Here is a 13,970-nt window from a genome sequence, read left to right on the forward strand (position 1 = left end):
CAAATTATGGAGTATGTGGTGAATAATCAATACACAATTGACATTTTAAATGCTTCAATAGTTATGCGCGAAATTCATTTATACAAACCTACTAAACACAGCTTTTACTATGTGAGAACTTTTTTTTTTTTAATTCTTTTTATGTTTATACATTTTTTGCTGAAATAATTTTTTCTAAGATTTCAACCAAACGACCCGTTATACTGTTCCAACTTTGTACCAAACCCATTATAGAAACAAAGAAAGTGCTTCAAAAATTGCAGAAACTTGTCACTGTTCCAATTTTCTTGTCGGTTCACAAGGTCATTATTGTCATTCTTACCCCACAGGAACATAAAATCCAACATTATTGATGCATTGCAGTAAAAATAATGCACCAAAAGCTACCTTAAAGTCCATTTTACTTGCAAGAATTATTAATATGTTTTTTTTTTCTTATAGCTTACTCCAAATTTAGATCTTGCAAGTCAAAAATCCCTGTTGTCAATTGCCCCTCTTATTAGTAAACAGCAAAAAAAATTCCCAAGATAATGCAATCCCTACCTGAACCTGAAACAGAAGATGATACAAGAAAACCTCAAGCTTCTCTTTAATGGCAAATACTAAAAAGTTCCCTCCTTTCTTCTTGTTTCTTCTCTTCTGTTGCTGCTTCTTCTCCACATCAAGTTCAAATTTTGTGCCAGGTAACATTTATGAACCAATCTTGAAAAAAAAACATGTTTTTTTTGTGGGGTTTCTTGGTTGTGTTCTTTTTTTTCTTCTTATGAATATGGTTCTTGAATTTGTTGCAGAGATAAAAGTGCAGCAAAACAAAGATGAGCCATATGTGGGAGTGAACATAGGTACAGATGTTTCCAATTTGCTTTCACCTGCAGACTTGGTTGCTTTTTTGCAATTACAGAAGATAACTCATATAAGGCTTTATGATGCTGACCCTGATATACTCAAAGCATTATCTAAGACCAAAATCAGAGTGATTATTAGTGTGCCTAACAACCAAATTCTTGCTATTGGGTCCTCTAATACTACTGCAGCTGCCTGGATTGGGCGCAATGTGGCAGCTTATTACCCTGAAACTCTTATCACTGCAATAGCAGTTGGGGATGAAATCTTGACCACTGTGCCAAGTTCAGCTCCTTTGCTTATGCCAGCAATTGAGTCACTTTATAGTGCTTTAGTGGCTGCAAATTTGCATAACCAAATCAAAATTTCAACCCCAAATGCTGCTTCCATTATTCTTGACCCTTTTCCACCTTCCCAAGCTTTTTTCAATCAGTCCATGAGCTCTGTCCTTTCTAAGTTATTGCAGTTTTGTTCGAGGACACAGTCACCTCTGATGATGAATTTGTACCCTTATTATGTGTTTATGCAGAATAAAGGGGTTGTCCCTATAGACAACTCTCTTTTCAAGCCCTTGACACCTTCTAAAGAGATGGTGGATCCTAATACTTTGCTTCATTACACCAATGTGCTTGATGCAATGATTGATTCTGTCTATTTTTCCATGAAAAATCTCAATACTACAGATGTGGTAGTTCTTGTTACTGAGTCAGGATGGCCTTCAAAGGGGGATTCTAAAGAGCCTTATGCTACAATTGACAATGCTGATACTTATAACTCCAATTTAATTAAGCATATAATTGATCGTAGTGGTACACCATTGCATCCGGAACTTACTTCTAGTGTGTACATATATGAGTTATTCAATGAGGATTTGAGGTCACCCCCATTGTCCGAGGCGAATTGGGGGCTATTCTATGGGAATTCAACGCCTGTTTACTTGCTTCATGTGTCTGGAAGTGGTACATTCTTGGCTAATGACACCACTAACCAAACATATTGCATAGCAATGGATGGGGTTGATAAGAGGACAATGCAGACAGCTTTAGATTGGGCTTGTGGACCGGGGAGGGCAAATTGCTCCGAAATTCAGCCAGGGGAGAGTTGTTATCAGCCTAATGATGTGAAGAACCATGCTTCATATGCATTTGATAGCTATTATCAGAAGGAAGGGGGATCTCCTAGTTCTTGTGACTTCAAGGGAGTGGCCATGATCACCACAACTGATCCAAGTAAGTCTATCATAATCTTAGTTTCTCTCTATATTTAGTTTTCTTTCTATTTCAAAAAAATATTAGTTCAATGCATTAAGTTGAAGTTTTGAAGTTCTAGTTGTGCATTTATGAGCTACACTTTAGTTTGTAATAATGAGAGAGCTGAAATGGATGACACAAAAGATAATTCTTTCTTAGGTGACTTAAGCATTTTGTCCCAAACTATGTCATGTTCAACATTTTAATGTAAAATATCTTTGAACCATCCCATTTGAAAAAGAAAAAAAAAACACAATCCAATTCAAAAATAATTTGTGAACCATAAAGAATGTTTGATGGCCTTCTTAAGTTGATTCAATGATACACTGACAACTGTAATCACAAATGTCGCATTCTGCAAAATAATTCATGAGCTAGTGGTTTCCAGACCCACAATGGAACTTTAGTGCCCACTTGGATATGGAAGATTTAAACTTGGATGGTGGAACTAAAATTTAAAATAGGATTTCAGTTTTTATATAGTTTATGTTCCATTTTAAGGGCCACACAAATAGAGATGTACTTGATATTCAATTTTTATAAAATAACAAACTTGCACCCATAGGTGAAAACCATAAGAAACCAGAGTTCAAATCTCCGCGAATACAAATGATTTCTTTTAATTTGGTTAGGCCTTGGTATATGTGTTGTGTGGGAGATGACATATCTGGTAGAATAGTCGATGTGCATATAAGTTCGACCAGACAGCACCGTTATTAGAAAAAAGTACTAACATATTATCAATAGAATGGAACCACAAGAATGCATATGTTGTTTTGTGGAGTTTGACTTAACCAGAATAGAGTACTTACATCATGTTGTTTATATATATATATATATATATGTTTAGCTAGCAAGTATAGGGCTCCACTTGTTTCCTTTTTTTCTAGTGAAGTCTATTCTAAATTATTTAGTTGAAGCTCTGAACTTATGTCTTTCCTTTTGTGGGGAATATATGCAGGTCACGGGAGTTGTATATTTCCAGGAAGGTGAGCATAAATTTTTGTCCTTTTTTCCCCCATACCATTTGTCCTTGTCCTTTTCATTTCCCCATGCTAAAATTAGCTGTAAAATCATAGTTTCCCTATTTCTTTTGATGATTATCTTGGGTTAGAACGTATACTTACAATCGATAAACTACTAAAAATGCAGTAAGAAAGTAAGCAATAAAACAAGCGAGGTAGCGAACGCGACACAAGCAAGTGGAGCAAACACAATAAGGTTTCTTGGAGCACAGACAAGTAAATTTGACAAAAATGTGCATGTTTTATTTGGTGTTACCTTGTGCTTGTTTTATTATTCATTGATTCAGGTACAATTAAGTTAATTAGTTGTTTAGCTGAAATCTTTTTATTTGTTTAATAAAAAAGTAGTACAAGTTCATTGTGGAGAGGACAGTGATGTTTTGCAGAGGAGTGCTTATTGTGTGGATGAATATTTTTTTGGGAGGATCACAATTCACATGTTAGGGGATTCTTTGATGGACCTTTTTGTAAAAAAAGTTGTATCTAATGAGATTCTTGGAAGCTCTTTCTCCTTGTAAGTTGTAATCCCAAAGTTTAAAGCTGGAGAAGAAGTGGAAATCTTGATTTGCCTTAGTTTGGTCTATCAATTAAATATCTTTATTTGATATAAAACTATCAAAAAATTGGAAAAATGGATCTAGATAAATTTTAAAAAGAATTAAAGCAACAAAAGAACGTGTTTTATTTTATTTCTTAAAAAAAGAAAGAAAAAGAAGCAGTCCTCTGGCTCTCTTTTGTTTCTTGGAAGCCAAAACAGAAAATAGATATTCTTTTGGCTTAAAAGTAGAATAGTTTTTTAGTATAATGCACCTACTTTAGTTCTGGAACTAAATAGGACCACTAGTAGCTCTTTATTTATTTATTTATTTATTTATTTATGTGTTCTTTTTTGTGGGGAACTTTTTCCATGAATCATCCAAGTATATGGTTTCTTTCATGAATAATTACGGTTCATTGTGTTTAGGTGATCTAGTTTACAAATAGCCATCAAATGTATAAATTTTGTATGATTAAGCATAATCTATATAATTAGAATCTAGGTTTTATATATTTCGATCATATTGGTAAATAATTCGGAATGAATTGTATGTATTGTTAAGTTTCCTTCTTTTAATTCATAACTGAATTTGTGATAGGGGAAAGATAATGGATGACCCCACATATTGGTAGTGAGGCTGCCTCATAATTATAGTTTGGGGGTCACTCTCAAGTCTCAATTACAAACTTATAGACTATTGATTTGGATTTATTGTATATTGGCATTTTGTTAAATATTTGTTCTTGTTGGGTTGCCTTTCAATTCATTAAATTGTCAAACCTGCTTAGGTTGTAGCCCATTTGTGGAATGTAGGTGGGGTGCTTTTGGTGAGTACCCTTGATATATATAGTCACTTAAAATGAAGAAAAAAAATAAAGAAAGAATCATAGTTACTCCTTGTGATTTTTTTACTGTGGCTGTTGTTATTTCTCCATATAGCAATGGATCAAAAGCAAATGCTCGATTGACTCATAATTGTTTTGAGAAAAAAGTCATTTTTGGATCAATCCAAAGCAAAGATATTTAAAATCTGTTCAAGAATAATATGGTTTTTCTTTATGACCATGGTGTCCGAACCTGCTTTCGTGCACCTCAACTAATTATACGGGATACTTGCCACGTCCATCAAGAATAATATGGTTTTATTTTGTGATACATGAATTATCTTACTTGATGTGTTAGGTAATGAAGGACACATGTATTGTTTTGTTCATCAGAGTACAAACTTCACTATCAGCCCAATCACAGAACGTTAAACACTATATTAAGTCCAAGGAGTATGAAAAACAACCAATATGAACAACATTTTCAATCAGCCAAGTTTCTGCATTATGCACATGAGGATTATTTGTGCCCCAACTTTATGATTTTAAAACTGTGACATCCATGTTAAGTAATTAATTCAAGTTACACCTCAACATTTTTTTAGGTCATTTGTGCCTCAATTTGGTATTCATGGTAACCTTAACATAGATCAAGATTCATTTAAGAATGAATGTTACGTTCAAGCAGGATACGGATAAGAATCATTTAGCTTCATCCCTTAAAGAAATTCTACATGAGGGAGCTTTGAAACAACAATAAAGTTGTCTTTGTGTGACCTATAAGTCATGGGTCCCAAGTGTGTTGAATTAATTACTAATGCTTGTGTCAGGGTAGATTGTTATATATCACACCCTTTGGACCACAACACTATCATATATCCAACATGAATCCCTAATATTTCGTGCATCGAGCTGTCCCTGAAATTCTATAACGGGAAGAGAAGTATCAAGCAATAACATACCATTGATTGTTGCCACTAGCCATCTTGATGTTGAATAGTTTGTAATACGGCAAATGCATTAGCAATTTGACCTTATATTTTGAGATATTTATTAATCTATAAGTTTTTATTTTCTTTTCTTGTACTGTTTCATCATTCAACTGTTGAAAATTTCATGTTTGTCGAGCATAAGTGTGTACTTGGTCCAAATAAAGGAATAGAGTGCAATAGGTTGAGCACTAGTGTGACAATAGTCAATTTATGGCCCTAAAGTAATGACTAATGTAAATATAAGTTAAATAACAAATATAATGTATATTGATTATATAAGTTGAATACAAATCTAAGTTCTGAGCTGAATCAGTGATTGACGCCTGAACACCCATTGAGTTTTCAGGTAAATTACAAATTGGTCTGACTTTAATAACTTTGTAGATTTTGATGGATAAATAATTTGTGCCAAAAAGACAAGGCTATACCTGTTGTCGGCAATTTTCTTCTTTTGTCACTATTTTGGCTGAACCCAATTGGGATTGTAACAGCTGGCCTTAATAACTACGATACATGCCAGAGTTTGACCACATCATCATCCTTTTGGCTCACAACAATGACTACCCCCTTTGTAAAAAAATAAATAAAAAATACTCTAGTATGGAACATTATTCTCCGATAGTTTATATATATTCTTCGATTCTCAAGTTTATCCTGTCCTAATTTCAGTTTGTTGTTAAATTAGGTCTTAGGTCTAACTCACACCCCAAAAGCTAGCTCAAAGGGAGGAGGATTGCCCAAACCTTATAAGGAGTTCACCCATCTCATTAATCACCGATGTGGGACTTTTGTCATTCTTTAACACAATGGACTCGGGATTTTTATCAGGAGATTCAATGCAAGATTAGTTTGGTTTCAAGATATAAAATCTATACTGAATCATCATTTGATAGGGGTATTAGGACTAGGGTAATCGGTTCTATTTCTCGATAGGGTGAGCATCTGGTGCGTGGACAATTTTTGATTTTGGGGGCCCCAACATCGGGTGAGACGGACCCTGCTCTGATACCATGTTAAATTAGGTCTTAGGCCTAACTCACACCCCAAAAGTTAGCTCAAAGGGAGGAGGATTGCCCAAACCTTATAAGGAGTTCACCCATCTCATTAATCACCGATGTGGGACTTTTGTCATTCTTTAACACAATGGACTCGGGATTTTTATCAGGAGATTCAATGCAAGATTAGTTTGGTTTCAAGATATAAAATCTATACTGAATCATCATTTGATAGGGGTATTAGGACTAGGGTAATCGGTTCTATTTCTCGATAGGGTGGAGGGTGGGAGGAACTAAGCACGCTTGGAGAGCGCAATTCTAGGGTGATACTTTCTTTAGGGATGAATCGCTAAAATTGGGATAAAATTGAGCCAAAAGCATATTCTACTTCAAAATAAATACTTAGTTTGTAGAGAGTTTGACTAAATTAACTCTATTGTGCATAGGTATAATTATTTGTTTATTAATTGTCCAAGATTTACGTACTTAAACAAATCGAAAATGAAGCATTAGATCTCACCGTCACGGCCTCTTAAATGATTGGCAACATGTTCCAACCAATTCTTGGTTGTTAACATCAAATAAATATAGGAATATTTTAATTTGTCAAACGAACGTATCATGTACTACAAAAAATGAACATAAGAACTTAGAGCATGATCCATTTTAATTTTGAATTAACAATTGAGCATGCATGTGGGTTACAATTAATGCTTGATTAAACTTGCGGTATTGTGATGCCAAATATAACAATTTTATAATCTTTACATCTCTTCGATCCAGGAACAAATTTAATTTTTAAGGTAAACTCTATATACTTGGTTATATTATATTAACTTTTTTTTTTTAATTTCTCATCCAGTTTGAAGTCTACGTTGCAATTCGACTAAATTTAGATTACGCACTGCACACCCGATATTATATTTGCTTACAACATTAACTCATTAAGTATTACATTACATTTAAGAACATCAACTAGTTTGCACACCCGATATTATATTTGCTTACAACATTAACTCATTAAGTATTACATTACATTTAAGAACATCAACTAGTTTGCATTTTTGCCTAGGTTGCTATATTTTCTAGGTTGACTTTTGGGTTTAATCTGAGGCAAATTCATGATTTGAAGGTTATGAGTTTTTATATTAATTTAAAATTAATATTTAATTTAATAATTAGATTTATGATTAAATATTGATATATATTAATATAATTTTAAATATATATTACAAAGAAAAATTATTTGGTTCATGACAATTTCCATCATATGAAAAGAGTTCAAAGTCCAATTATGAAATCTTTGAAAAAATAGAATGATTCGAAATATTGCTGTTGAACTCATAACTTTCATGCTACATCAATCCTGAAGCTAACTAGTTTTTGGTATGGCTATCGAAAGGGATGTTAAAAAATTCTACTTATTTCATTTTAGGAGTACTTTTATTATTTGGAGAGGCAAAAAATTAGCTATTATCTTTGAAAGATTTGCTTAAATTTCTTTTAAGTTAATTTTGGGTTTTTATTACAATCCTCGAAGGATTTTGGTACTCCTCGGTCTATTTTTATTGACACACTTGGTATAAAATATCAAATAGAATGACAATTTAAAAATATCATTCTTTGAATATCATTAATTTAATGCTTTGAAAATAAAATCATTATACTTAATAATAAATGATCAATTATCTTATAGTTTTTTAGACCAAAAAACTATAAATAAATATTTATTTTCAATATAATAAGCAAATAAAGAAGGGAGAGTACTATACATATAACGCGTACGACGAAGACATAAATTGATTGTTCACTTCATAAATTTATTACTAGTTGGTTTTATAGTTTTGTTTTTTGCTTTAAATATTAGACAAAATTAAAGATTCCCTCCGAGAAACTCTCCAAAGGAATTTAAAAAAAAACTGCTAAAATATCAATTTATCTTGAGATAATAATACTTTTGATCCCTTAATTATTAGTAAATTTTATCTTAATTCTTATGGTATTCGACGAAACACATTTAATCTTAAGGTAATTGAAAGAGATTATTTGAGTAAGTTTAATGTGATAGTACATTATTTAAAATAATTGCTAACTACGATAAATTTGTAAAAATTCTCAAATTATACGATTTAAAGTCAAATGTGCTTAGTAAACTATATTATCGGAATTAAAACAAAAAAATTATCACTGAGGGTGAAGGACATATTAAAAAGTGTTATTAACGCGTCATCTTTATTTTTTTTCCAATTCAAAACCTCTTTATAATTGGGTACATCGTGATGAAAATGCTTAATTTGCTGGCTTCGAGACTTCAGTTGATTTTTTTTCCCGCATAATGGTTGGTATTCAATTAGACTAAATTTGAATTTGTATCCGAAAATCTGGATAAATACTCTTTAACAAAGATGATTTTGTATCGAAGGGACTTATTCAGTTAATTTTTTTCTTCTGATTTCTATGTTTGTGACCCGACTAAATTTGTGTTCACCTCCAAAAATAACCCAAATTGAGAGTAAAAGCCACCCTAAGAGGACTCCATGATTTGCATTATAAAGTCAATTGTTTAACGGGAGGGTCTCAAACCCCGGACTTGTAGTTAAAGATGAAAGATACTTATCACTGCATCACAATTCAAAACTTCGGCTAATTTGTTAATGTGGATTATTGATGGTTTCATTTAAAGATTTTTAAATCCATGAATTCCAGGTGCATGTGAAAGGGGTCACAGGGGCTAGTCCTTCTCAATTCACAATATATTTTGTCCACTCTCACTGACAAACAACTCACAAGCCTTTGTTACTTCACTCATTTTCTCTCTCTCTCTTTTCCCTCCCAACATTTTCCATTTTGGAGAAGAAGGGGAAACCAGAAAAAGTTCATTTTTTTCCCAAGAAAATACAAAAAGAAACAACACACAATGATGGAGAAGAGCATTAATGTTCATTATTCTTTCATTTTCACTATTATTCTTGTGTTAGTTACTACTTTACAAACTGTATATGCTGGCAACCCTTATCGGTACTACACTTGGAAAATCACTTATGGAAATATTTACCCTTTGGGTGTCAAACAACAGGTATATAATTCTTCTTAATGTATGTTTCTTGGATTTTCACCAAGGCGATTCGAGTAACGCTCTGTTTTCTTGGTGGCAGGGGATCTTGATAAATGGGCAGTTTCCAGGGCCACAGATTGACTGTGTAACAAATGACAATTTGATTATCAGTGTCTATAACTACTTGAGTGAACCTTTTCTCATTTCTTGGTAAGATTTCAATCAAAATGTTATCTTTTTTTCTTGCATAATCCCCTGTTAATGTCATTTAGTTATTAAAAAGGTGCAATCTTTTGGCTGTTATGCAATATGATTGACATTTTTAGATACAAAAAACTATATTTTTGATGCAGATCTGTTTAATATTTTGCCTTCTTTTTACGTTCATGAACAGTGAAATTTCTATGATTAAGCCATTTTTTCGTGTCAAATATTGCTTCATTAATATATTTGTTTTTGTTCCTCATTTCTTCTTTTGCTACTTAACGATTATGTTTTCTGTTATTCCTAATATGACAGTATTATACTATAGAAAAGTGCACATTTTTTGTAGCAAAATAATACAATTTTTTTGCAAAAAGCTTAACGGTGTCTTTTGGAATGAAAAAGATGGGGTAGGTAAGGGGATGAGATCCTTGACCCTTTAATAAGATTTTGAAAGATTTCAAATTCGAGTCATGAAATAAAGAGGTTTCTAATAGAGACCTTTTTTTTTCCTTAAGTAGGTTATGTACGTCTCGAATTTGAATTAATTACGATTAAAATGAAAGACTGGTAGGGACTTGTCTTTAAGGAGTAAATGTGCCTTTTGGTCTAGTTTACACAACTGAGGTATGAGCTGTAGGAATTAGACTTGTTTAGATGCTGGTCTTGTCAATGTGAGTGAGTAGGACCTGGTCCTGTTGTCTCTTTTCATTTTGAGTTCTCAAACATAGCTTTCATGTCTTCACTTGGAACTTAGGGCTTCTTTGGTATAAGGGACGAAGGATAACTAATCTCGGAATTAAATTTAGAATGAGTCTATTTTGCGTGAAATTGAAATGAAATTTATCACGGAATAACTTGTTACCGACCAATGAGCCTTTAATGCCTTAATGAGAGACATGGAATTAATATGACACGGGGTAACAAATCTTTGGTACAACAAAGTAACACACTGCCCACGTGATAGATCTAAAGATCTCTGACATGAACTATTACTAAATTTTATATGTGGAATACAATGAACCACACACACCTTGATAACAGAGAGAAAATGGCATGTCATTCTGTAGGGACAAAGGGAATTATATTATTAGCATTATGAAGGCTGAATAATGAAGGCTACTGAAGTCTAATTCCACCTGATTATGCAATGACCAATCCATGTTGTATACCTATGGAATCTTTCAAGGACTTCAAAACAAATACTAATAAATATAAGCTGATAAAATTCATCCTAATTAGCTCCTGGAGTATGGACTAACTCAAGAATTTTTGCTTTCTGACACTTCAAATTTATTGATAACTGTTTCAGGAATGGTATACAACAAAGGAGGAACTCATGGCAAGATGGAGTTTATGGCTCAACTTGTCCAATTCTACCTGGAAAAAACTTCACTTATACCCTCCAAGCAAAAGACCAGATAGGTAGTTATTTCTACTTCCCATCACTTGCAATGCACAAGGCTGCAGGAGGGTATGGTGCCATCAGAGTCTATAGCCGTCCTCGAATTCCAGTACCTTTTGCTCCACCTGCTCATGATTTCACTGTACTAGCTGGAGACTTGTACAAGAGAAGTCACAGGGTGAGTCCATCTGTTTGGCTTAGTTATCTTTTCAATGTTTAACTTGAATGATTTTGGTGCTGAATTTACGCGGGGATTTGGTTCTTGCAGCAACTGAAGTACATTTTAGATAGTGGTCATGATCTTCCGTTACCTGATGGTCTTATTATCAATGGTCGTGGATGGAACGGATACACATTTACAGTTGATCAAGGTGAATTGCTAACTTGTCTGATTAGAAGAATCGTGTTTTTATCTGTGCCTCGTCTTCTTTAACATTTCCAACTCAATGTGTAGGTAAAACATATAGGTTCAGGATATCTAATGTGGGGATTGCAACATCAATTAATTTCCGAATTCAAGGGCACACAATGAAACTGGTTGAAGTTGAGGGATCACATACACTTCAAACAACCTACACTTCACTTGACATCCATCTAGGACAGTCTTATTCAGTTTTAGTCACCGCTAATCAGCCTCCAAAGGACTACTATGTCGTGGTCTCTTCACGATTTACCACACGAGTGCTAACCACTACTGCTGTTCTTCACTACAGCAACTCATGGACAAAAGTTTCTGGACCTCCCCCTGGAGGGCCTACTACTCAAATTAATTGGTCCCTTTACCAGGCCAGATCTATTCGGTAATACATCGTCTTTTGTCTAATTCTCTTACCTTATCACACAAAACAAATTGATCCATGATTGATTAGGTTGTATCACTTTCATTCTGTAACTGAAAAGTCTTCATTTGTTGATTGTCAAATCAGTTGGAATCTAACTGCAAGTGGACCAAGGCCTAATCCTCAAGGTTCTTATCATTATGGATTGATCAAGCCTTCGCGCACAATCATGCTTGCCAATTCTGCTCCATATATAAATGGCAAACAGAGATATGCTGTCAACAGTGTCTCGTACACTGATCCGGATACCCCATTAAAACTGGCTGATCACTTCAACATTGGAGGAGTATTCAACCTTGGTAGCATCTCTGACCAGCCATACAATGGAAATGCTTATATTGGAACCCCCGTTATGTCTGCTAACTTCAGATCTTACGTTGAGATCATTTTCCAAAATTGGGAGAACACTGTCCAATCATGGCATATTGATGGCTATTCTTTCTTTGTTGTCGGGTAAATCATCTCTTTATCATCATACTTCCCGGAAAAAAAACAAGAAAAGCCTCCTTATCTTCATAAAAATTACTCCTATTTTTTTTTTACATTTAGTCCTCTTGATTCTTAATTTTATCTTTGTGAATGAACAGTATGGATGGTGGACAATGGACTCCATCAAGTAGAGCACACTACAACTTAAGGGACACGATTGCACGTTGCACCGTCCAGGTCTGTCAAAACTCAAAGCACATCATCTCAACTTTGTTCAATGCCAAAACATCCTTAAGCTTATGTTCCAACGTATTTGTTTGATGTAATTCAGGTGTACCCCAAGTCATGGACCGCAATATACATGGCATTGGACAATGTAGGAATGTGGAACATAAGGTCTGAGAATTGGTCAAGGAGGTACTTGGGTCAACAATTCTACTTAAGAGTTTACTCCCCAGCCAATTCTTGGAGAGATGAACTCCCAATACCAAAGAATGCTATTCTTTGTGGCAAAGCTAGAGGTCACCGCACTAGGCCTCTTTGAAACAGTAATAGTTCTAGCTAGTTTTCTGTCACGAGAGGGTGACCGGCGTATATCAATGTAAGCTAAGGGAAAGATTTAATCTGGGAAGAGTTAAAGAAGCTGAGTTTGAGCTATGACTTATAGCTAGTCTCTTCTTTTCTTTCTATATCATATATGTATCCTGTTTTTAATTGTTGAAATTGATGGAATGTATCATTTCACATTTCATTATTTTTTCCAACTTTTGGTTAAATGCTAAATAGATAAGCGAATAACTTTCTTTACTTCAAGGCCATCCGAGTAATTCCCTTGGTGACTTGAACTCACAACCTTTGGGGTGAAAGTGAGGGTACTTACCATTCAAGTAACTTCCTCTCGTCTCGTCTTGTCTATTAGGTCTTACATATACAACAAGAGAAAATATTCTCGAGTGATTGGGCTTCGATTTATAGTTGATTTAGAAGAGCAATTCAGCCCAATGTTACCTAAATAGTACTCTATTCCTTTGGGCCTAATTACATAACTCCTGAGCTTTATTCGTGCAGATTAATGGTCATGAACACAAACAAAAATGAGATTAGAGGTGTACATGGCTGGGTTGGTTCGGATTTTTCAAATATTAAATCAAATCATTTGTGTTAGATTTTTAAATTTATAAACCAAACCAAACCAATAGAATTCGGGGGGTTTTCAACCTCAGATTTTTTCGGGTTTTTCCGGTAAATTATTCATACAAACATATAATTTATTTGTACTTCAAATATTTCTTTTGTCCTACCAAAATACAACTATCTAAGGTGTTTCTTAAGAAAATAACACAAAATATGATATGATTAATGACACTAAAATATCCAACAAAAACATAATAATAATGAAATTGCGTAAAACAAATATTGCAAATTAACAAGTCATAATGAAAATGATCATAATTTAAAAGTACTAAATCATGCTAAAATAAGTTTAATAAGTATTAGTTACATGACTAAATATTAAAGGAAATTAAAATTAGATTATGTATTTTAATTGTCTAAACCAATGTAAAACTAAA

General features: G+C 33.6%; 2 protein-coding genes across 2 annotated transcripts; both read left to right on the plus strand.

Moving 5' to 3' along the window:
• Window positions 1–217: 217 nt before the first annotated feature.
• On the plus strand, window positions 218–3,619 carry LOC102600683 (glucan endo-1,3-beta-glucosidase 1). Its single transcript, XM_006348068.2, has 4 exons — window positions 218–683; window positions 792–2,072; window positions 3,055–3,082; window positions 3,246–3,619. The coding sequence occupies exons 1-4, from the start codon at window positions 593–595 to the stop codon at window positions 3,418–3,420; spliced, it is 1,575 nt and encodes a 524-aa protein (XP_006348130.1). The 5' UTR covers window positions 218–592; the 3' UTR covers window positions 3,421–3,619.
• A 5,610-nt stretch (window positions 3,620–9,229) lies between these two features.
• LOC102601037 (L-ascorbate oxidase homolog) lies at window positions 9,230–13,212 on the plus strand. The gene is made up of 8 exons (XM_006348069.2): window positions 9,230–9,543; window positions 9,623–9,732; window positions 11,039–11,309; window positions 11,400–11,502; window positions 11,586–11,931; window positions 12,058–12,423; window positions 12,558–12,636; window positions 12,731–13,212. The coding sequence occupies exons 1-8, from the start codon at window positions 9,385–9,387 to the stop codon at window positions 12,941–12,943; spliced, it is 1,647 nt and encodes a 548-aa protein (XP_006348131.1). The 5' UTR covers window positions 9,230–9,384; the 3' UTR covers window positions 12,944–13,212.
• The last annotated feature ends 758 nt before the right edge of the window (window positions 13,213–13,970 follow it).

The sequence above is a fragment of the Solanum tuberosum genome, unplaced genomic scaffold, assembly GCF_000226075.1.
Source record: "Solanum tuberosum cultivar DM 1-3 516 R44 unplaced genomic scaffold, SolTub_3.0 scf00099, whole genome shotgun sequence".
Taxonomy (NCBI): Eukaryota; Viridiplantae; Streptophyta; class Magnoliopsida; order Solanales; family Solanaceae; genus Solanum; species Solanum tuberosum.